Source organism: Apis florea, unplaced genomic scaffold (assembly GCF_048593485.1).
Source record: "Apis florea isolate Af1SG1 unplaced genomic scaffold, ASM4859348v1 contig_2190_pilon, whole genome shotgun sequence".
NCBI lineage: Eukaryota > Metazoa > Arthropoda > Insecta > Hymenoptera > Apidae > Apis > Apis florea.
In genome coordinates, this window is record NW_028256541.1 from 1,334,173 (window position 1) to 1,357,953 (window position 23,781).

The window sequence follows — 23,781 nt, forward strand, 5'->3', positions numbered from 1 at the left end:
CATTTTTCTCTACATTTTTCTCAACATTTGTCTTTGTCTAGAATTAGCCCTTTAAAAGCTGATATATATATCAATAGAGATTTAATTAATTAATTCGGAATATATTATATTTCATACTTTAATTAATTAAAACTTATTTTACAAAAATGTGAGTACAGAGTTTAACTAATATTCACGAATATTTCCACATTTTCTCATTTCATTCTTCATTAAACTCTTCGTTATGATGATCATTTATTATCTTGAGATCATCAGAGAAAAGTTAATTAACCAAACGCAACAAAGAAAGATTTCACGTTTTTATCTTAGTCGTGCCGTCATTCATATAATTCAAATAAAATCAAATAGAATTATGATCGAATTTAATTTTTCTAACGAAAAATTTTTGATCATCAACAATCGACAATTCTAATCGTACAATTAGATAAATAATATACAATAAAAAATAAAGAAAACAATTTTAATTAACGAGACACTGTAACTGTATTCATCTATTTTTCACTGTTATTATTCGTTCGCATTAAATTTATCGTAATACTCAGTTCCTATTCATTAAAATAAGTAATTACGGCAAACTTAACTCGTCTTTCAAATCGATATCATCGTTCACTTCGAGAAATACGACGCTGGTCCCTCGACAAATTGCGCCGGAAATTCGCCGAGTAACAAGAACACCAAGATTTTCATGGGACATTTTTCGCTCGGCAAGATTCTTTTATCGGAAGTATCAACTGGAGGGGCAAGGAACGATGTCATATGAAAGAGCGCTGAGAAATTGCTACGACGTCAGAGGGAAGAAAAAAGAAAGAGAGAGAGAGAGAGAGAGAGAGAGAGAGAGAGAGAGAGAGAGAGAGAAACAAAGTGAAACAGAAAAAGAGAAAAAGTAAGCCGGCAGGTGAACAGAGCACGATAAAACTAACGTAGCCGGAAGAAAAGCAGCTTTTTGTCCCGAAAACTCTGTACGGGGCTTTCAGACCGTTTTAAAATGACGAAAAGGTTACGCCACGAGGAGTACTCACGAAGTAGGCACGTTGCGAAATCTGCGCGTACCAGAAGACAGGAAGGAAGGCTGAAAGGAAGAAGCAGAAAGAGTAGCTGAAAAAGTGTGTGTGCTCTGAGCAGAGTGGAAGGGAGAGAGAACGGGAGGATAAGAAAAAAGAGGTTAGGTTCGTCTTAACGGCGAAGATATCGTGGGGGGAAGCGCGGTTGGGAGCTGAAAGTTTTCCTCATATTTCCAACAATCACTCGTCCATCCTTTTCCCTCTTGTTTTCCAGCCCTCCTCCCTATTCTTCTATCCCCGTTCGAGGAAATTGAAACGACCAACACCTCCGAGAGCCGACATTACCGACGGCCCAAGGTGCGTTCACCTCCGCGTGAAAGAAATGCTCTCTGTCGCATTTTTTTTTTTTTTCATACACAAAACCATGGATTGTTCACCGAGGAGGAGAAGAAAAATACGGGCTGCCGAGGATAAATCACGGGATGTATATATACAGCCTCCTTGACTCGAGTTACGTTTTCCTTCGTCTTAATTAAAATTTTCACATAACCTAACAACGGTGTGCAATGGTTGTTCTTGTCTGTGCAACGCTAGATGTTTTTTTTTTTTTTTTTTTTTATTACACATTTTAATAACAGCGAAGCGAAATCGATATTTTTCTCTGTTTTCTTTTCCTCTGTTTTTCCAACTTTCGATTCGTTCCAGTGTAATGAAAGAACGTCCGATTGTAATGATTCGCGAAATGGTATTTTGCGTTTTATATTTCGACTGAAATAAAGGGGAACAAATATGAATCCATTTCTTTCGTGGATTAAACTGGTATTGTTACTTCCATTTATGAGAAATTCGTTTTTTATTCATAAAAAAAACCTCGGGCGGATTAATAATGCTGGATGAAAGAGTGTTATTACGTTCTTGTATTCTTGCACGAACGAGATTTTTCATTTCCGTTTTGCACATATACGGTGAATTAATTATGACGGGAAAGGATAGATTGACGGTTGACAGAGATTGTTAAGAAAAGTTAATTCATGCGTGATAGAAATGGTAATGATGGAATTTTATAAAACTATATGGAAATATTTAAGATTTAATAACTGCAGTGTTATTTAGGTTATCAATTTAAAATATTTCACGTAAAGATATAATATAGAGAGTAAAAAAAGAAAAATGTTGTTGAATAAATTGTATAAAAAATATGAAAAATAATTTAAATTAAAGATTTCAATGTTATTAAAAATTTACATTTTTACATAATTAACTATTAATTATTTTATAATATATAATTTTCGTAAAAATATCTCACTCAAGTTAAATTTAATCATTTAAGAAGATATTTATTGAAAAGATTGAAAATAAAAACTCAAATATTTTTTATACACGACTATAAAATCTATATTTATAATTATAAGTTATAATTAAATTGTTTATTCTTATTGAATTATGAAACAATTATTATTGAATTTTATTAATGTACGAAGATACAGAATTTTAATAATGTAACTGGAGAATAATTTTTAAAGAAATATATTTTCACTATCATTAAATATGAATGCTTCGAGGCCATTCCATGTCAAATCAATTGCTTTCATATTTGATATCGGGAATTTTATTCAAATAGAAATATAGTACAATCCATACGAAAATAATGGAGCTATAAATCATTACGTTCATAAATCATAAATTTTGAATTTATTTAAAAAGTTGTCAATTTTTATGAAAATTGCTTTCACAAGTTTTGAAAAAAGCTTTGAAAAAGATTTTATCTTTCCAATCATTTTCGTATAAATTATAAATTATTTTAATGTGAACCCAAGATATCAAGTGCAAAAATAAATTATATACGAAGTATAATCCATTATATGTACTTATCAAGATCAAAAATTCAATAACAGAAAAAAACCGATTATAACTTATTATTATATTTTAATTTCAACATTGAAAATTAATTAAACTATTCAACATGCATATTATATTATCTGTATTTTATATAATTGGAAGGGATTATAAATTTGATTAATAATCTATTATTCGTCAAGAATTTAAAATTATATTTTAAAAGTGAATATTCAATATTTAAAAAATCAAAGGAATAAAAATAAAAAGAAATTTGTAATGTATGTAAATATTTATGAACAAATATTCATGCGATAAGTAAGTAATAAATTATATTTATTCTAATTTTTAATAATTTTTAATAAATTTAATTCAAACTTCATATATTAATATTATCTATTAATTTGTCCAAAAATAAATTAAAATTTTAACGATAAGAATTTATTATTAAATTTATATTTAATTTAAAATACATTTATTTATTCGAAATAAAAGTCTTTAAAATTGATACAAAATTTTTGATATTCTCTTTATATATTCTCTTTAAAATTGTTTTCGAAATTCTTTATTAGATATTAATTTGTGTATTATTTTTAAATTATTTTTAAATGATCACCAGCAAAATATAACTCTCGAATGAATCCCTATTTTTAACTCTTAATCAATAATTCAAATTGATTAACGATCAATTACAATAATAATTATTATGAATATTGTTATTATTTGAAATTGGTAATTATTTAAAACTTGGTCAAGAATGAATTTGAATTATATATCTAGTATCTAATATCTATATGCAATATCTGTAAGAATTATTTACATGATAAAATATTAATAAATTATTAAATATAAAATAAAATGTATTTTATATTTTTTTCCATTTGTAACCAAAACTGTGAATATTTATTATAAACTCAATATTTAAAATTCAATGTTTTCATGTTCAACAATAAAAAACTATTATTATCTTTTCACAGTTGCAATTTATTCTAAAAATTTATTTAAAATTTTAAGATATTAAAATTAAATCCTTATTAATTTCTTGATTTTGATAAATTATATGACAAATATTAATGTATATTCTTTTATATTTTAAGAATCTTAAAATCATTGTGATATGTTAAAAATATAAATACAATATTTCATAAGTAAGAAAATATGATTTAAAATTTACATATTTCTATCCTTGATTAAAATTCAAATAAATGGTAATTTCGAAATATTTGTAACAATTTGATCATCTACATTTCACAACAAAATTATTTTATATTATCTTATTCCTTTACAGAAAAGTCAATACTGTAATTCCTATATCATTCATCGTTCGTTTGAATCACGATTAAAAGAAAACATCATCTAACAATTCGTTAGATTCAATTTCACACAACATTCAAAATTCAATACAAATGTGTTCCATGAATCTTTCTTCGTTCCCAACGGGATCTTCTCAAAAACAGAAAAAGATCGAAACGTTCATCTCAACTTTCCTTTTATCGTTTCACGAGTATAATCTCGAGCATTAAGAAGTCAGAATGGTGAGAAAGATTGCATTATACGTACTTGGCCGAGGAATCGAGCCAATTCGCCTTTTCGCTATCCAATCGACGATCATATCCTCCTAGATAGAATTCGCAAAAACTTTCGACTCTTCCACGGACAGTTTCATATCGAGAATCTGTAAGATTAGTCGTTCGACGCTCTTCGAAACGTCTTCTGGAACGATCACTAACCACTGTCACAGTCGTAACGAAACTTCCTCCAACTTGTTGCCCGCCACAGAAACTTCTTTCCAACATGGTACACCGTGTAAAAATTGCCCCCGTGTTTCTACACGGTGATAGTTTTTCAAAAGTGTTTACCGACCAGTTCCAAGGTGTCTAAACAACTTTCGCAACTTGTTGCCCCTGACTTTTTCAGTGGCACTGGATTCTGAGATCGATCTATGTTTTCTTTTCGAATTATGTTTCATCTGTGATTATATATGTTGCATATTGAGAACAATTTTGTTAATTGAATTGTTGTTTCATTTCGGTTTTTAGATTCAAATTTTATTCATTATATATAGCTTCTTTTTTTTTTTTTTTTTTTTTTTGAGTTGATCTAAAGGAATAATAGTATAAGAGACAGTTTGCAAGTGAAAGCAATTTTATTTAATCTTAAAAAGTTTCTTCCTTCATGTCGAATTATCTATCTTAAGCTTTTAACCTTTCAATAAGAATACAATAAAGAATTCAAAAAGGAATAATATTATTTTGTTATAAAATTTTTTTAAAGTTTTAGATGTTAGACATAGAAAATATATGTACTTTCAATTTTTCACGATCGATAAATTTTAATAATTGTATTATGCGTAATAATAACATTTAAGATTCATTTAGGAAAGAATTAATCCATCGATCAATGCTTTGAAGAAATTATATTTTTTATTGCAAAAGTTATACTTTTAATACAATTTGTAATTGAATAAAATATTTAACGATATTGGAAATAAAGGAATTCGTATTATATTAAGGATGTACTTTATTATACGAAAGAATATATATTATTAATATAATAAACATAATATTAAAATAATATTTAATTGCTAAAAATCAAATTTGCTTCTATATTTACATAATTGTTACATTAAAAGAATTAAATATCTTTGAAAATAAAATTAATATTCTAAAAATTTGCAATCAATAGTTATATCATCGTTTTTCAATTATGCAATATCTCTGTACACAAAAGTATTTATCAAAATTCATTTTATAAAATATTCTTTGCAACAATTTAACTTAAATGTTTAACTTTAAGTGTTGAAATTTCAATCATACGTCTACTACGAATAAAAAGAGACATAACATATTAGATCAACACAATACATGATATATAACCCAAAAATTATATATGCGATTAATTTATCGAAGTAAGAACTCTTATTATTCGAAAATTTAAATGTAATACAAATAATCATAAATTTCTATATATACCTATCAAATTTTATTTTAATAATTAAATTATATATGATTGTTTATCCCATATCAAATTCACTCAATTGGAATCAATTAGCCATTGCACACACAAATGATATAACAAAATTGCATTGCTATCTTAATAAGAATTAACACGAAAAATATAATGTCGTACTTGTTCGCGCAATTAGAAAAATTGCAGAGAATCCATCGAATTAATCGGCAACCAATCGCGTTAAAAGTCCCACTGAGTCACACCATCCACCACATTATCAACATTTAAATCCGTGACGCTTGAAATTCAATTTCTAATCTGCATTTAGATACCTCTCTACCTAGCTTCGCAATTTCCTCCGTTAACCCAACCCTCGACAATTGATTACTTAATGCAACATCAAACACCGTAACCAAAGGATGTTTTCTCGAAAACATTTGCACTGTGCCTGTGCATCGAGATTTAAGACCTTGGAAGCGCGTGGAATCGCTGATTGGTCCATCTGAAACTTACAACTTGGGTGATGCGACTGCATAGGTAGCCATCCGTCCAGGAAACGAAGAAACTCTGGTATCGACCTCGAGTCACACAACGACATCGTACAACAACGGACACAGGTCTTCTTAAACTTTAAAGTCAGAGCTCTCAAGAGAGATAGGGTAAGAGTAGGGAAGAGCGAATGAGAGAGGGAGAGAGAGAGAGAGAGAGAGAGAGCTGGCTGGAGTCTTAGCCAGCAGGTTATGGTGAATATTTCAGGTGACTCGAGTGTCCTCTAAAATACGTCGATGAATCCGTTGGTGGCTGCGCGCGACAAGATACCCGGAATTTATCGTGCAGCTTAGCATATTATAGAAGAAAGTTACGAGAAGCTGATAGAACATGTAGCGAATTATTTTCCTTCGGCTTAGCTTTAGATGGAATTTATTTGAATAACGTGAGGAAAATATTGCGTTTATAATTTTAGTTGAAGTTTAGTTGAATAATTGATTATTAGAATGGACAAATTAATAAGTTTTCGCTTGTTTGTACGAATCATTGAGATAACTTCTTTTGAAAAAAATATGGAAAATATTATTTCACAAAAAGGTGTAATTTATCTATTATTGTTATGTAGAAAAAGGATGATTAGTTATTTTCTTTCATATTTTGATTAATATTTTTTAAAAATTTATTCAGAAAGGAAATAATAATGAATTATTTATAAATCTTGATGCAAAAGACATTAGAAAATATTTTCAAATTAGTGACTTTAAAAATTCGATTCGGATATCACTATTCTTGAATTTATTAGGCAAATATTATTTAAATATATGTACATATTAGAACTTATTCACAAAAGAAAGTATTATATTAAATAAAAAATAAAACATAAAAATAAATTTTTAAGCAAATTGGAAGAAACAGTTTTTGCAAACATTTATCTAATTAGAAAAATTAACTTTTATTTGAAAACTATTCTTTGATTATAATTTAAAAAATAAAATTGAAAAATAATAATAAATCAAAAAATTTAAATTGAAAAAATTACATAATGAATATCTATGTATTATTATATTTTTATATATTTTTAAAGTTTCATAATTTTTTAAATTTTTGAATTAAAAAGTATATTTCCTTAAAAATATGTTATATCATTTAAAAAAATGTTTAATTACGTTGAAAATTTTTTCTTGAACTAATTTAGAAGCAAAAAAGAAAATTTAATTTCCTTTTCAGATTCTTCAAAATAAAAAAAAACAAGTCGAAATATGACATAAAAAAATTGATTGGAAGTGATTTATGTATACTTTTGAATAATGTTAATAACAAATAATGCTTTATTGTGATAAAATATTTTATTGTTATTGTAATATGAAAATATAAAATTTTATAATAATAATATTTACGTAATAGATTATAAATAACCAAATTTTTGAAAAATTATTTTATGATTATACCTGACAATTTATTTTTAAACCCAATTATCTCAGAATAATTCATTCAAAGTAAGATGGAATAAAATTTTTTGATTGTAATTTTTTACAATTTAGTTTAATTTAGTTACAATTTAAAGCAATTACACTTTAAATACCAAATATTCAAAGGCAAATTATTTTCTCTAAAATTTTAATTCTTTTTCCATTGAATTCATTTTGTAAATTTTATTTATAACTTTTTAGAAAATCAATAAGTAGAAATTCTATCAAATTTTTGCGATACCCAAAGTTTCAAATAAAAAAACAATTTAGGATCAAATTTACAGCGATGCCAGATCTTAATATTTAAAATCCACTCGAGCGAGTATCTAATTATCTCAAAATTCCAAACAGAGGGAAAAAAGGAAAGGAGGCAAACGAATCTCGTATAGCAAAAGATAGAGGGAAATAAAGAGCCTTCGCGGCCTCCTTGAACGATTCGCGAAGGGTTGGTTCGTCCCAACAACCGGATCAAATAATTGCTGTCTTGATCGGTAGTGTAAACACAGAAATCTTCGCGAAAGAAGAAAAAAGAGGAAAACGGTTCACGAAGAACCATCTTCGTGAGACTTTAAACTTCTATTTCTAGATTTGCTCTCTTCTCTCCATTTTTTCCTTTCTCTCCCCTTCTTTCTTTATTTCTTTCTTTCTTTCTTTCTTTCTTTCTTTTTTTTCATCCAGTCCCCTTCTAGCCAACAAGAAAGGTAGAGTCTGCAAATTCAATCTTACCAGCGACCTCTACCCACCTACATAGTTTGTTCCGCCTATTGATTCCGAGCTGAGGCTTACCTTGGCCGGACTCGAAGCGAGCTGGTCTGCTTCATGGAAACCGACTCTGCCGAAATCCCCCACAAAAGCTCTGATTCTGGAAGCAACCCAATTTTTCACGAAAGGAAACTTGTTCTGAATATAATCCTCTCTTTTTATCAATTTTTCCCCGACCGGGCTGGCTCGACGGATGACATTTTCAACGGAATTCCGCTATGATTTACGACGAACAATTAATCTCTTCGCCAATGTTACCAATGATGCAAAAGGAATACCGGGAATTTTTCAATTTTATTCCGATCGTCGGGATGAATTTTTACGGGTTTTCGTTCCTCTTTTTTCCATTTATTTCTTAGTTTGAATTTTCATTATAAAATGATGTTTGTTTTGTTAGATTTCTTCTTTCGTATTTCATATCGCAAATGATAAATTTATAATTGACATTAGATTTTTTTTTTCATTTTTAAATTTCTTCTAAACATCGAATTTTCATGCAATATAGTTTGTAACTCACATTAAATAAATTACATTAAATAATTTTTTGAAATTTCTGAATTTTCATATAGAACGATTTATATTTGTAATTTATTGGAATTTTTTTCTATTTTTTTTTTATTAATCAATAATTATTGTTAAATCTCTTGATTCAAATTTTCAATACGATATAGTTTGCTCTTATGTTCAATTGATATTTTTTTGATATCTCTCTTAGATTCTTTTTAATCGATATCTATATAATTTACATAAATTTAATATTATTCAAGATTTTTTTTCTCTGTTAAACTTTTCATTTCAATTTGAATTTTCATGTAAAACGACCAGTATTTGTAACTTACGTTCAATATCGATTTTGTAAATGTTTTATATCGAATCGTTGAATCGAGATTAAAAATTTGTATGGAAAATAGTGAGAGAGAAGGATTTTGAAATTCCAATTTTCGTTACGTATAGAGTGGACAATTGATTTTTATACTTATTACGCTGCTTTTTTTCCCCTTTACGGAAATTTAATTTTAAACCTTTATTGACATTTCAAAATGATAAAGCTTTTGAAATTGAAATGTTATTTTACACGTTTTCTACTTAACAAATGTAATACAACGAAATTAGTTTGTGCGTTGATTCACAGTTACAAAGTACGTAAAAGGTTTTGCCTTTGATACAAGTACATTTTGAAACATTACAATGCAACAATGAAATAAGAGTATGCTTGTAAAAAAGCTTTTTATCTTCTTTTGAATACGTGAAACGGACTCGTGTGTTTGAATTAAAAGTTCAAAAAACATCAAAGTGCTTAGAATTCAATTCCTGCTTCTTCAATTGGATTAATCTGAATCTAGTATTAGAAAAATCGGTTTATAGAGAATGAATAATATATTGCTTAAATAAAACTATATATACATATAACATAGAATAAATATGTTATAAACTGTAAAATTAAGTAACTTAACTCAAATTTAACAATTATTGATGAATTATAAAATCTTTTCTATTTTACTTTTTATTATCAGATTAGAATGACCATCTTTTTTACCGATAATTCATTAATATTCATTCATTTTTACTTGAACGTTTTCGAACCTAATTTAAACAAAGTTGTTGAACGAAAAAAATTTTATTTTTATTTCGTTTAACATTAATATCTCGGATATATATATAGTAGTAAATAGCTGAAGCATATCTGCTGTTAATCATTGCAAAAAAAAAAAATCGTAGAGTAATAGAAATTATGAAATTATTACGATCCAAAATTTTTGACAATTCTGACGTAAAAGATTCTCTGTTAGCATAACATATACAATGCCGATGACAACATTTTGGAAACAATACTGGATCAGGATTTCCGTATCTTCGATCCGAGTAAGAAATAATCCGGTGGAAGTGGATTTTTGGCAGTTCACAAGAATCCAATTCTACCAGGGCGCGAGATCAAAGACCGATCTGGAAATTCATAGTAGCACAGTACATCCAGTGCTGGCATGGACGCGTGACGTGGTCCAAAGTGCAAATGCCATCGCTATGGATGCACATAAACGGTAATCCACGTGCAATGTGATTAATAATAATTTGCCGGTCGGCATAAGCGGAACCGATTAGTCGGCTTAGCCAAGCGTTATGGTAATTGGGAGCTATTACCTGCCGAGTGCTCTCTCTCCCTTTCTCTCTCTCTCTCTCTCTCTCTCTCTCTCTCTACTCCTTTCTCTGCTTTTATCTATCTATCTTTTATTTTCTATCCTTTTTCATAATTTACAATTACAACTATTTATTCGTTTTATTTTTTCTAAATCTGTTACATTTCTTTCTCTCTTGTGTAAATCCTTTATATTTTTTTTTCTTCTCCATATGTTTTTCTCTAAGCTTTCTTTATTCTTTCTATCCCACTGATTATTTCTTGTTATCCTTCTTTACTTTTTTATCTTTTTTCCTTTAATTAATTTACTTTTCTCTGTTTCATTTGTACACATTCCATGTTCTCCCTGCTCTTTGTTTTATTTCCATTGTTTTTTTATATGCCTCTTATTGCCTTCCTCAATATCTTCATTATAGAGAAAATCTGTACGAAATTGTATACTTAAGTTTGGATATTTGTAACTTTGCAATTAGTCAAAAAAAAAATGTAATTGTATTTAATAAATATTTTCTATTTCTATATTTTCAAAAAATAACGATAAAACGATAACTCTACTTTTCTCAATTTTGCAAGAGAAGTAAAATCGTATATATTATATTGCCTCTAATCTAAATTAAATCTTCATGTATCATTAATTGTAGATTTAATATTTGATTTAATTTTTTTCTTCATCAATTTTTGTTTTTTGACTATTGTTGATTGGTCAGCGTTAATCGATAATTTATTTTGAAGATTATAGTTTAAAATTCAAAATAAATACTGTTAATATATATATATTTTTTTTTTATCTATTTCTTGAGATGTAAGCATTATTTGAAAAATTAATATTTAAATTAATGTTGAAATTATTTTTTATATAACTTTCTAAAATAAAATAACGTTATTTTTCAAGCAAATTTTCTTTTTTATTCTAACTTATATATATTCTAAAATATTTAAAATAATTTTGAAATATTCCAAATTTTTATTGAGTCATTATTTCAAATTGTTATTTTATCTTTATTTGAAATGAAATTTGTCTAAATTATTTTCATCCAAGTCATTGGTTGAAAAATAGACAAAATAGAATTAAGAATAGATTTAGAACAGATATTCTTTGAAATAGTATTTATATAAAGAAGAAATAATAATATGATTTATATGTTTTATAATCCTATATAATTATATTTCAAATAATTATGCTTTTAATAATTAATTATTTACTAATAAATAAATTTTTAATTCTAACATTATTACACAACGTATAAATAAATATATATTGAAATCACATTATCGTAAACAATATAGATAATATATATAAAAAATCAATTTAATATCATAGTTATATATAGTTTGATATTTACTGCAATTTAATTAAACAAAAAATAAATATTTTATTAGATATAATTTATATATGTATTTATTTTATCCAATTATCCATAAGTATTTGACAGATTAAAATTAAAATTAAATAGAATTAAATATAATATTTTCAATAATATTTTAATACTTGCTTCTGACATTTCAATTTTGTAGCATTTGTCTTAATTTACTTCAAATTTTTATCTCTGTTTCCACCCCCTGCCATTCTTCCCCTGCATTTATCTCCTATTAACCGTCTCCCCACTTCACCGTCTCGTCCCTTCTTTTTATCTCACAAGCAAATGTAAAACCTGCAACGCTCCAATTTCCTCTTTTTCTCCTCACCATCTTGTTTCCTAATTGTTTCACCCGCTATTTAACGTTTCCATCCCTTTATGAAGTCCACCGGTGGCTGCGTCCCGGTCGTTCCGTGCAATCCGCGCGATTCCCAACGTTGTCGAGAATTCCTGTCATCCATCCAACTCTCGTTCGATTTTCCAGCTCGTCGAACAAATTCCTGAGACGACACGATCCACGAAGACGGATCGCCTGGTTGGGATCAGATCCCTCGAGAACGTTTTTTAGATTTCCTCGAGAGGAATCTAACGAACGCCGAGCTATCGGGTACATAATGGGTAGGGAAATAAAGATTAGAGAATTATCACTTTCGACTCGATCAGACTTTTTCTTTTCATTCATAATATCGAACGTTTTTGACAAAATTTTTCTGTATCGCTGTTTCTCTGAGAATTATTCAAATTTGAATTATCGTGGGATCGCAAAGTTGGCTTCATAGGATGGTAATTTTCCTGAAATCCTGATATCTATTTTCCATTATAACAAGTTAATCCAGCGTTTAATCAAATTGTAATATAAATATATTCTGTAATGTGTCTCAATTACTAATATTAATGGTACATATGTATACAGAATATCATTATTCATGGGATAGTTTTAGATAGTAGATTCTAGAGATGAAAATATATATAAAAGTTATACATAGTTAAATACATAAAAATATATATATATATATATATGAATATGAATGAATAAATATATGAATTAAGAATTTATTTATTATAAGCAATTTAATTTTCAATTTAGATAGAAACGAAACAAGAACCGAATGCTTTTAATATAAATTTCAATTGCTTATAATTTAAGAAATAGTTAATTGTTCTAAAATCGATGTAAAAAAATATATGTTATAAAATTTCTTTTATATTATTTTATTCGATATATATGTTAAAGTAATGTAATATGATATAATGATGATGATAATGAGACAAGATTATATAATAAATATGAAATTATACACGTATTAAAAGAATATAAAATTACAAGTAATTTGTTTAAAGACTTATTGTAAGATAGTTTTTCATAACAATATTACTATGATTTACAAAAAGAAGTAATTTTAATCAATTTTATTAAAATAACAATGAAGAATATGAAACAAAAAATTAGAAACAAGAATTATATATTGAGAAAATATTGTTATATTATATATCATAGAACGATTTTCAGATCTTAGATCTTCATTTGTAAATGGAAATTATGTATTGCATAAAAAATAAATGGTTTCGAGGAAATGTTATTAATTTTTTTGTAGATAGATTCATAGAGATCATATATAAATAATAATCATTACATATTTTTTCAAATGGAATACATTAATTAATGCAGCATTATTTTCAAAATTATATATCACAAAATCTTATAAACTAATTATTTTTTAATATAAATAGTTTTAAAACACATTCAAATTATTTTATTATATTTCATTATAATTAATCTTTTTTTACATTCTTATAAGAAAATCTACGTTTAAAACGTTTATGTACGTATAATTAGCATACGAATATAATGTATAACAAAAATGATTATTTTTGAAAGTAATTTATCGATGTAATAAATAGTAATAGTAACAATAATAATAATAAAATATGAAAAGTAATTTAACGAGAATCAATACAATGGGTTGCAGCCAATAATGCTTTAGCATGGGATAATTTCTTTCATGCTTCGTAAAAAGAATAACAGTTCTTTATTCCCAGTTTAGCCCAATACTTTCAGTCCATTCGTAACTCCTTGCAACTAAACTGACGGAAAAAAGAACAGAACTCTGTTTCTCCCGATTTAAAGCATGGTACACGTTCCTTTAACAACCAACAGCGACTGTTTCACGGCTATTTCTTCTCAATTAAGCGCAAACGTTCTCTTGTAATTCGTTCATTAATTCGCATTTTAATTTAGCCCGTGCATGATAAAAACTCATGCGTCGAATTAACAAATAACTCTTTAATTACTCACATGTAATTGGAAATCATCCAATATCCAATATCAAGCACAAAAAATTAAATCTTTAATTTAAGGGTCAAAAAAAAAAAAAGTATCGATATAAAAGAATAATCAAAAATAATGAAAATTGTTTATTGTTTTTTCAATATTGCTATTTTCTTTTTTTCTTTCTTTTTTTTTGTTCTCTTTTTTTGCAGAAAAATAAGTATCGAGTCTATTCTGTTTGATTTAACTTAGATTGAAAAATATTGAAATACTATGACTATTCAAACAAGAAGAGATTAAATTCTCTAAAATTTATTTATCGTTACGAATATCTATACCGATGTTTTCGCGACAAAAAAATTTCTTTTTTTCAAAACAGAACTATTTGCCAGTGCATCTATCAAACTTGATATAAAAAAAATTAAATAATTTAATTCAATTATAAAAAAGTAATTATAAAAAAGTGATCTCTCTAAAAAAAAAAAAAAAAACAATAGAAAAATAAACCGATGATTTCGTTTCATAAATTTTCCTTCGGAATAAACAGACAGTCTGAAATAGGGAAAAGGTTAGATTCTTTATCCAACTTTTAAAAATTGCTTAAAATTTGTTATGATAAAAAGAAAATTGTCAAAAGAAACAATGAAAAATATAGAACTTATTTCTGTGCACAAATTCTCTAGAAAAAATTATATTATACAACGTTTCATTTCACAATGGAAGAGATTAAATTCTTAATTCAACCACGTAAAAATTACCATAAAAACAGATAAAAACCAGTAAAAAGAAGATATTACATGAAACACAGCGCAATCATTTATTCCCATAACTCTACTCCAAAAGAAAATTATTCCCCACAATATTTCAACTCACAATAGAAAGAATTAAATTCTTAATTCTTTAATCTTTAATCCAATTATAAAAAATTATCGTAATTTAATTGTAAGAAAAAGCACTCAAAAAAAAAAATATTTAAAAAATTACTGCAATTTTATTATTTTTTTTTTCCACAAATTTTATCATAAAAGAGAATTATTAATTTTCTAATAAAAAGATATTGTAATTTTCAAAATGTAAAAATTATAAATATAAAATATATAGAAATATTGTATAATAAACATTATATAAATGGAAAAAAATAATATAAAATTTAAAAAAAAACAAAATGATAATTGACAGAAATTTCGAAAAAATTATTGATTATTAATAATTCATATAAAGAAATAAGAATCATTTTTTTAAATATTTTCTATATAATATTTTTTGACATTTCTATAATCACACACAACTACTTTTATTATCAACATTGAACTTATCAACTATATGTCCAATTAAGATTTTACTTTTTTATTATTCATTGGCTGATAAAGAAAAAGTTTAAATTAATTCTTTTTTTACTTCATACTCAAATTTGACATCAATATTCGATATTTATACATAATATTTTATATCTCAAAAGATAGAAAAAAGATAAAAATATGAGGTTAAAAATATAATAGATCAAATATTAATACAAAACATTTCTTCATAGTTGTTAATAGTTATCTTTCTTTTGTTTAATGGATGTTTTATAGAAAATAGAGTAGAAAGTTTCTCCTACTTGTTAAGTATTTACTATAATTTATTTTGTGATTTTTAAAGAAACGGAAAAGCTGATTATATTATAATATTATAATAATATTTATTTATATTATAATATTATAATAGTATTTAATTATATTATAATAATCATAATTTTAATATATTAATGAAAATTTGAGTTATTTGTGTTTTTGATTTTGATATTATGTGACAAATTGATAGAAATATGAGATACTTGAGAGAATAATATAATTAAAATTTCCCAAAGATTTTAAAGATAAATTATTAGAAATACATTATCCATCATGCTAATTATTGATCGTGCAGATTCAGAAAGCATATAATATAATAATTTACACATGCGGTTATTGCAAAACAATAATAATAAATTATTCATCTAAGTTGTGATTATTTTATTAGTTTGACACTATCCGTTATACATTAATAAAATACATTAATAAAATCTTTATTAATACCATTTTCATAATTTATTTTCCTTAGAAGTAACAATGTATTATTAATTTGTACCAATTTAATTTTACTTTTATTAAAAAAAAATAAAAAAAAAATTCAAAAAGTTCTATAAGATTCACCGTATTTCATATTAAATTTCTCATTTTAGAAAAAATAAAATATTCCTTTTAACGAATTCCATTTTTATATTTAATCAAACAAATGAGTAATAATAGATCAAACGTACGAAAAAAAAAAAAAGAATAAGACAATCGTTTCCTTCCCACAAATTCCAATACAGAAAAGAATTATTTCACGCGACGTTACCCGCATCAAAGTCGAGAGATGGCGTGCACGTTAATCGCGATAGCAGCGCGTTATACGCGCGGGAAACGAACGGGCATGAAACGGGTAAGGTGGCATGCGTGTAATTCAACGCGAAGCACCGGCCAACGAAATACTTGGCTGGAATTAGTAATTAAGTGCTCGAGACAATTCCGGAAGCGAGTCACCGTGACGGTCTGTAATTGCCGGACACTACGGGGATTTCAATTCGGCCACGCTGCACCGGAGGATTTGCATACTTTGTGTTTTGTATGCGACGCGAATACTATCTCTGCAACCGGTATTACGAAATTCGGTCGTGAATCCATCTCCCTCTCCTTCTTTCGCTTTCTCTTTCTGCCGCGCCCTCCTCCTCCCACCCCCCTTCTACTCTCAAATGTCGTTATAAACGAGTTACGTCCCTTCCCTTGGATGGGTCGTTATGAGTTCCACCGAACCCGCTGCTCTTCACTTATGGACGATGCCAGAGAGATATGCAATATCGTTCCATTCCCTGGTTTCGACTCGTCCGTGAGCAGTGGCAGCCGGGCGTAGTGGTGGTGGTCCTTTTTAATGGCGGAACATCCTCTCCTCTCTTCGAAAATTGCACTCTTATTGGACGAATTAATTACGCGTTATCATTGCTTTACTCTTTTCTTTTTTCTTGTCGTCGTTATTTTTATCGAATTGGTTGAATTGTCTTTTTGTTATTGAATGTAAGTAGATGTGATATTCGCGTTTTAATAATTGCTAATGATAAATTAAATATATATATATAAAGAAAATATTTCACCGAAAAACAATGAAAAAGATTTTTATAAATGTAGGTCTTATTTAATTCTGATGCTTAATGGAATGCATTGAATAATAACATTGAATAAATTCTTGCGTTTATTTGCATCGTTCTTCTAACTTCCTTTGATATTTCTTGAATTTATAGAAATATTCTCCGTTTAATTTTGAATGAGAATAGATCAAATTGGAATTGGAATTTTATATACGGTGAATTTGAAATATTTTCATAAATAAAAATTTCATGAATTTAATATTAACTTTATTCGTTGTTTATTTTTTCTGTTCATATCTCTTCTGACCAAAACAACCCAATGAGAAAATGATATTTTTGAAATATATGAAAAATAGATGATAGATATAATGAATATCTTGAAATTTATTACAGGTATTTTGTAAATAATTTTATTAAATATTTTAAATGTATTTCAAATATATTTATCCGAATTTTTCCATTGCTGAATCATACATTCTGAAATATTTTCCACTTATATATATCTCGAGATATATACATCTTGCATATATATTTAAATATATAGCAACGTAACTAATAAGTTGAAAAATAAAAAAACGAAAAAATTACTCAAATATCTATTCGTTTATTTTTTTCCTTCTCATTGCACAATATGTGAAAATTTTTAGAATTTTTTTCCACCTTTGCCCAGAATATGTGCACGCGCGCGAACGACCTGCTCGTAGTCAGAGGAAATTGAATTTAAGATAAATGAATTTTTAATTAACACACGACCACATGGGCATCGTGGCGCCGATCGATACGCAAATTTTAGAACGTACGCTTCACGTTGCCGCGATGGAATCGTGATCTTCGTCAAAATCGAACGAACGAAATTCGAAGCACAGGCATATGCGGGCAACGAGGTATCTTTTGATCATTGTTATCATCGAATCTTTGTTTATTTGTCAATCTAAAAAAATATCTGAAATAACAAACTTCAGGAAAGAAGATTTTTGTAAAAGGTATCACGATTTTGCATCTTTATAAATTTTTCGTGTTTGCACGATTTTTTTTTATTTTCGAACTTTTATGAATGGATCCTTCGATCATATTCTTTGGAAATGAGAAAATATTTGTTAAGCATTTGATGTAGTTGAAATGTGAAATGCAAGAATATATATTATGTATCTTTAAAATTTCAGTATTGAAGAATTAAAATTAGAAAAGAATATCATTATACTTACATATAAAAAATATTACAGATAGTTACATTATGCTAAATAGATGTAGCAGTATAATATCATTAGAGTTAGTATAACAAACTCATTTTTATATATATTAAATTCTCTATCTAACATAAATTTTAAAGAACTTTGTTATAAATAATATTTATCGAATAATCAATTCTTTTTTCTTGCCAATAAATTCTTATTTAATAATGAGTTATTTAGCTTACAATAAAATTAAAAAGTTTCATTCAAATCAAAAAACTTCTTTAGATATGATCACTTTATATCACTTATGATATCATATCACTTAATTGATGATTGATTATATTCATATAGCAGAACCAGTATAATATATGATTTTCACAATTTTCTTTTTTAAGAAGATAAAATTAACTCTCGAAATTTCAATGTTTCTTGTTTTTTAAATGTTATATAATTTTGTAATAGTATAAATTATAATAAAATTTTAAATTGCGAAATGTTTAAATTTTGATACTTTGTCATTGTAAACAAAAAAATTCTACATAAAAATTACATTGTATTCAACATATAAAAATATATGAAACTTTAAGCTTGATTCAAATTTTGACAAAAACATTGTTTTATATATATATAATTTATTACACATATATAAATTTTCATTCAAATAAAAATTTAAAGATTTCTCTTTAAAATAGTGCTTAAATACGTTCACTATATATAATAATTTAATAAAAATCATTTTTCAGAATCTCCAAAGATAAATTAAAATAGAATGTTAACTAAATAATAAAATAATAATATAATTATATATAATTAATAAATAATAAGATATATCATATAATAATAATTGAAATAATAATTTACATATATATATATATACACATAATATATAATTAAAATAGCATTACAATAAAAGTTACTATATTTGTTATTTCTTTTTATATAATAATTAAAGATTAACATAACCATGCATGAAAATTATCATTAAAAACTATCATTAAATATGTATCATACAATATTCCATCAGAAAATTGATTTTTAATTATGTGATGTACTCACAGAATTATTAGATTAATTTATTTAATCTTTAATCACATAATAATTTCTATTGCATTAATTCCAATCCGAATATTTTCATTATTCACATATCCCACAGTACCATTTATCATAACCTTTTCCATTCTTCGATCGTTTCATGAAACGCAGAGGATGATATTACCTATTCACCCCGTGAAATTGAATTCCACTCGTAGTTTCTTTCACCATCGTACAAATACCTTCTACAATTAAACTGCACTCTCGAGTTGCAGGAGTGGCCTGCCCGTAGTTATTAGCCTGAAGTGGCGTTCTAACGATGCAAGAGCCCCACTACTTGCTGACTCGTGTTTTCGCACCCCCGATCAAAGCATTATGTCGAAGTACCGCGCGTCTGATACACTTCGAGTAGCATAACTTGCTCCTTACGTGCTGGCCATCGTATCGATAATCGCGAATACTAAAAGTCGACCAACTGTTTCACCAGCTATATTAAATTGACGACTCGAGAGTAGAGAATAACGCATGCTTCGAATTTCTTTGTCAAATTTCTTTCTCGTGATGATGAAAGTGATTTTATTTTTCGATAATCGAGAAATTTGGAAATGATTGATTTAAACATAGAAAATATATTATCATTTATAAGTCGTATTATATATAAGATAAGATATTCAAATATAATAAATTATAACAAGTTATCATTGATACATGTACAATAATATGTAAATTTTCAAAATTTATTATAAATAAGTATTTTGAAATTCTAAAATTTTACTAGTTTTAACATTTTGAAAAGTTATTTGAAACTATTTCAAACTGTAATATTGTATTTTTTAAAGCTTCTAAGGGTTCATTTATATTTTTAAAAAGGTAATATTTTTAAAAATTATTAAATTAGAATTTCAACACCATGAAATTTACATATTCATACACATATATTTTTCGTTGTGGTTAGATTCTTTTAGAATAATCTTTCCACAACGTGGAAATGTTAATGTATACATCTAATGAAAAATCTAATGAAACTTTTTAGAATCTACATGATAATTGGAAAGAATAAAAAGTTTTTTTGTGAATCTATTATATCTAATTTTCATATAATGCACAATCTCTGTAGAACAAGAAATATTTATGAAAAATTTTCATTGATACTAAAAATTATATATAATCTTTAATTACAATTTATTTGAAAATCTATACAGAATAATATTTTAATTTAGAGGCTGCGTTTAAAACATTTATTTGATATAATTACATTCTTCTTATTTTTTATGAATTGTTGGTAATATTAAATGATGAATAATTTAATTTATTTAATTCATAAATTTAAAATACATTCGTAATTAAATCATGATTTTTAAACTAACTATGTTAACCTTTTTTGCTACTATCAATGATTTGTATATTCGTTAAATGATTTCTTATATAGATTGTTTCGCTTAACACTAAAAATAATTAATATTATTTTATTTCATTCAAATAATTATATATAATTAATTTTATACAATTTAATATTTAGAATAGTACCTTCAGCCTTAATAACATTGTTAAATAGATATTATAAATCGATGTTTAAAACAATATTAACTAAATCAACAAAACAAACTTTACCAATAACATCATATCATTTACCATGCTTTTAAGGAAACAATCAAATAAAAAAATACCCAACGTTACAATAATCACGAATTATGTAAAATCGCACAAAAATCGACAAATATATAAACTTATTAAGAAGAAGCTTATCAGAAATCAGGATTTATAATATCAGCGAAATATAACCCCCTCGAAGATGGAAAGCGAGCAGTAAACGAGCGAGCTCCAAGCTTTTTATTGGCGCAGCGTGAGAGGAAATATGCAAAAATCGAGGAGGAGGGATTTACGTGGCAATTAAACTGTCGCGTGTGAATGCGATTCGGCGCCGTTTTTCCGCAATCAGCCGGCAGATTTATGCGAATTTTCCATCGTTGAGCGTCCCGTTTTATTCGCAGGTGCGGCCGCGGCGGTGACATCGGCGGGCGGCCACGGTTTCGACGCGCATTTACGGGGACCAAGCTTCGTGATGGAGCCGCCCTCGAGGGTTGAATTTTCGAATTCGAGCGGCGCCTGGCTGGACTGCACCGCGACAGGAAGCCCCCCCCTCAACATCGATTGGTCGACCGCGGACGGACATCCGGTCAACGACGTACCGGGAGTGAGGAGGGTGCTCAGGAACGGCACGCTGGTCCTTTTGCCGTTTCCTGCCGCCGCATTTCGCCAGGATGTGCACAGCGCGGCCTACAGATGCGTGGCCAGCAATTCTGTCGGCAGAGTGTTAAGCCGCGACGTCCAGGTCAGGGCAGGTAAGGAAATTTTATGGCGTTAAAAGAAGCACGATATTATTGATTTATCGTACAATTATTGTAGTTGTGACTCGGATTAAAAGAGATTAAAACGATGGAAGTTAGGAATAAAGTTAGGCGAATAATTTTAATAATTTATCATTCAAATCATGAAATAATATTATCGCTAATTGTAACGTTACGTGAAGAGCGGCAAAATAACTTAATTAATTTTTCAGTCTATTAATGCTTAACTTCGAAATTTATATTTGGATTTTCTCGAAGTTTTCACAGTGGGAAGACACATTAGATAAAATATTAATCTTGGAAAAAGTTTTTTCGTTCGTATCATTTTTGAAGTGATATTTTGCAATTATATATTATGATATTATGATAAACTATATATTCTTTTATTATAGATAATTAATATTAAAATTCTATTTCTAGATTGAACGATTATTTTTCTAAAAAATGGAAGTTAGTATCAAATTCGTTAAAGAATTTTTTTCTATATATATATTACTGTGAATAATTGTAGAGTCATGCTTTTTTGTGATTAACTTATTTTGATTTTTAGTTGCACTTTCTTATTAAAATCCAAAAGAATATCTTGCAAAATAATATATTCAGAAACATATTTCAATTAATTCTAAAGGTTGGAAGAGATATATTTTGTTTCGTGTAATATAATAATTTAGAATTTAAATTATTTATAATTCAATAAATAAGCTTCAACACTTTTTTATATATAACTTTTATACTCGTTTTAACATTTAAACTCGAAAGTTTGAGGACTTTGTATATAAGTTTTTGTATATTATGACAAATATGCAAAACTTTAGACTCTGTCTTCACGTTACATCTATATTCATATCCCGATAGATTATTTACAAATTTCCTCTTATCGTACATTAAAAATACCACATTAAAATTACACCGTTGAAAAACATTAACGATGAAAACCAAAGCGAACGATTACAATTTATATCGAGGAGAAGGAAGAACACAAGCGCGAACGAGCGTTGATTGTGCTAGGGGGCGTTTGGAGGAATGGGGAGGGAAGCAATTAAAAAATCATTAGGGGATGCGTCGGTCATGTTCCTCCAAGGAAGGAAGAGGCGAAATCCGAGCAAGTTCTGACGAAGGATGTTTTAAACCCGGCCGGGATGCAGATGAGACGCGGCCGGGTTTTCTCCGAGTACAGCTCAGTGTAATTACCTCTTTAAAAAAAGAGAGAGAGAGAGAGAGAGAGGGGGAAGAAAAAAAAAGAAAAAGAGAAAAAAAAAATGCAATCTGAATGCAAATCCGTGGCAGCTGCGAGGTCGACCCGACGCTTTCAGGATTGCCAACTACTCCCTCGCGGCTATAAAGTTCTGGCCCGGACGTGTGGCCGTTAATTAAAACTTTACTTCCTGCTTTCGGTTTAACGAAAGAAATTTCTATCCCAACCTGGCTCGGACTTCCGGTCCGAGCAGGAAGTTTTCGCGGTCCATTGCATCGTTCGGGGAACGGGAAGAAAATCCAAAAGCGGCGGAAACGCGACAACGATACTGTTTCACCCCATTCACAGCCGGGATGTTATTCCTGTCCCCCCGTTTCCGGGACGAGAAGGAGCGTTTTCCTCGGGGTAAGAAAAGCACGAGGGACGTATCTGTTTTGCATCCCTGTTCCCTCTAACTGACCTGGCTAATGCGCTTGTTATTGCGGTGCTCGAGTTGATATCGAGTTGAATAAATGAGCGACGAGAGTTTAATTTTACGTATTTTGTTTTCGTGTAGTTAAGTTTAGTAAATTGATTGGATGCAATGATATCATTATTTGCAGATTGTGAATAGAAGAAA

General features: G+C 27.7%; 1 protein-coding gene across 1 annotated transcript in view; it reads left to right on the forward strand.

Annotated features, from left to right (window-relative positions):
- Window positions 1–23,781, forward strand: part of Dscam2 (Down syndrome cell adhesion molecule 2) — a 183,340-nt gene that overhangs the window by 92,136 nt on the left and 67,423 nt on the right. The window contains exon 2 of the mRNA XM_012495693.2: window positions 21,611–21,961. Coding sequence (XP_012351147.1) covers window positions 21,611–21,961 — 351 coding nt within the window. The remainder of the gene's footprint in view (window positions 1–21,610; window positions 21,962–23,781) is intronic.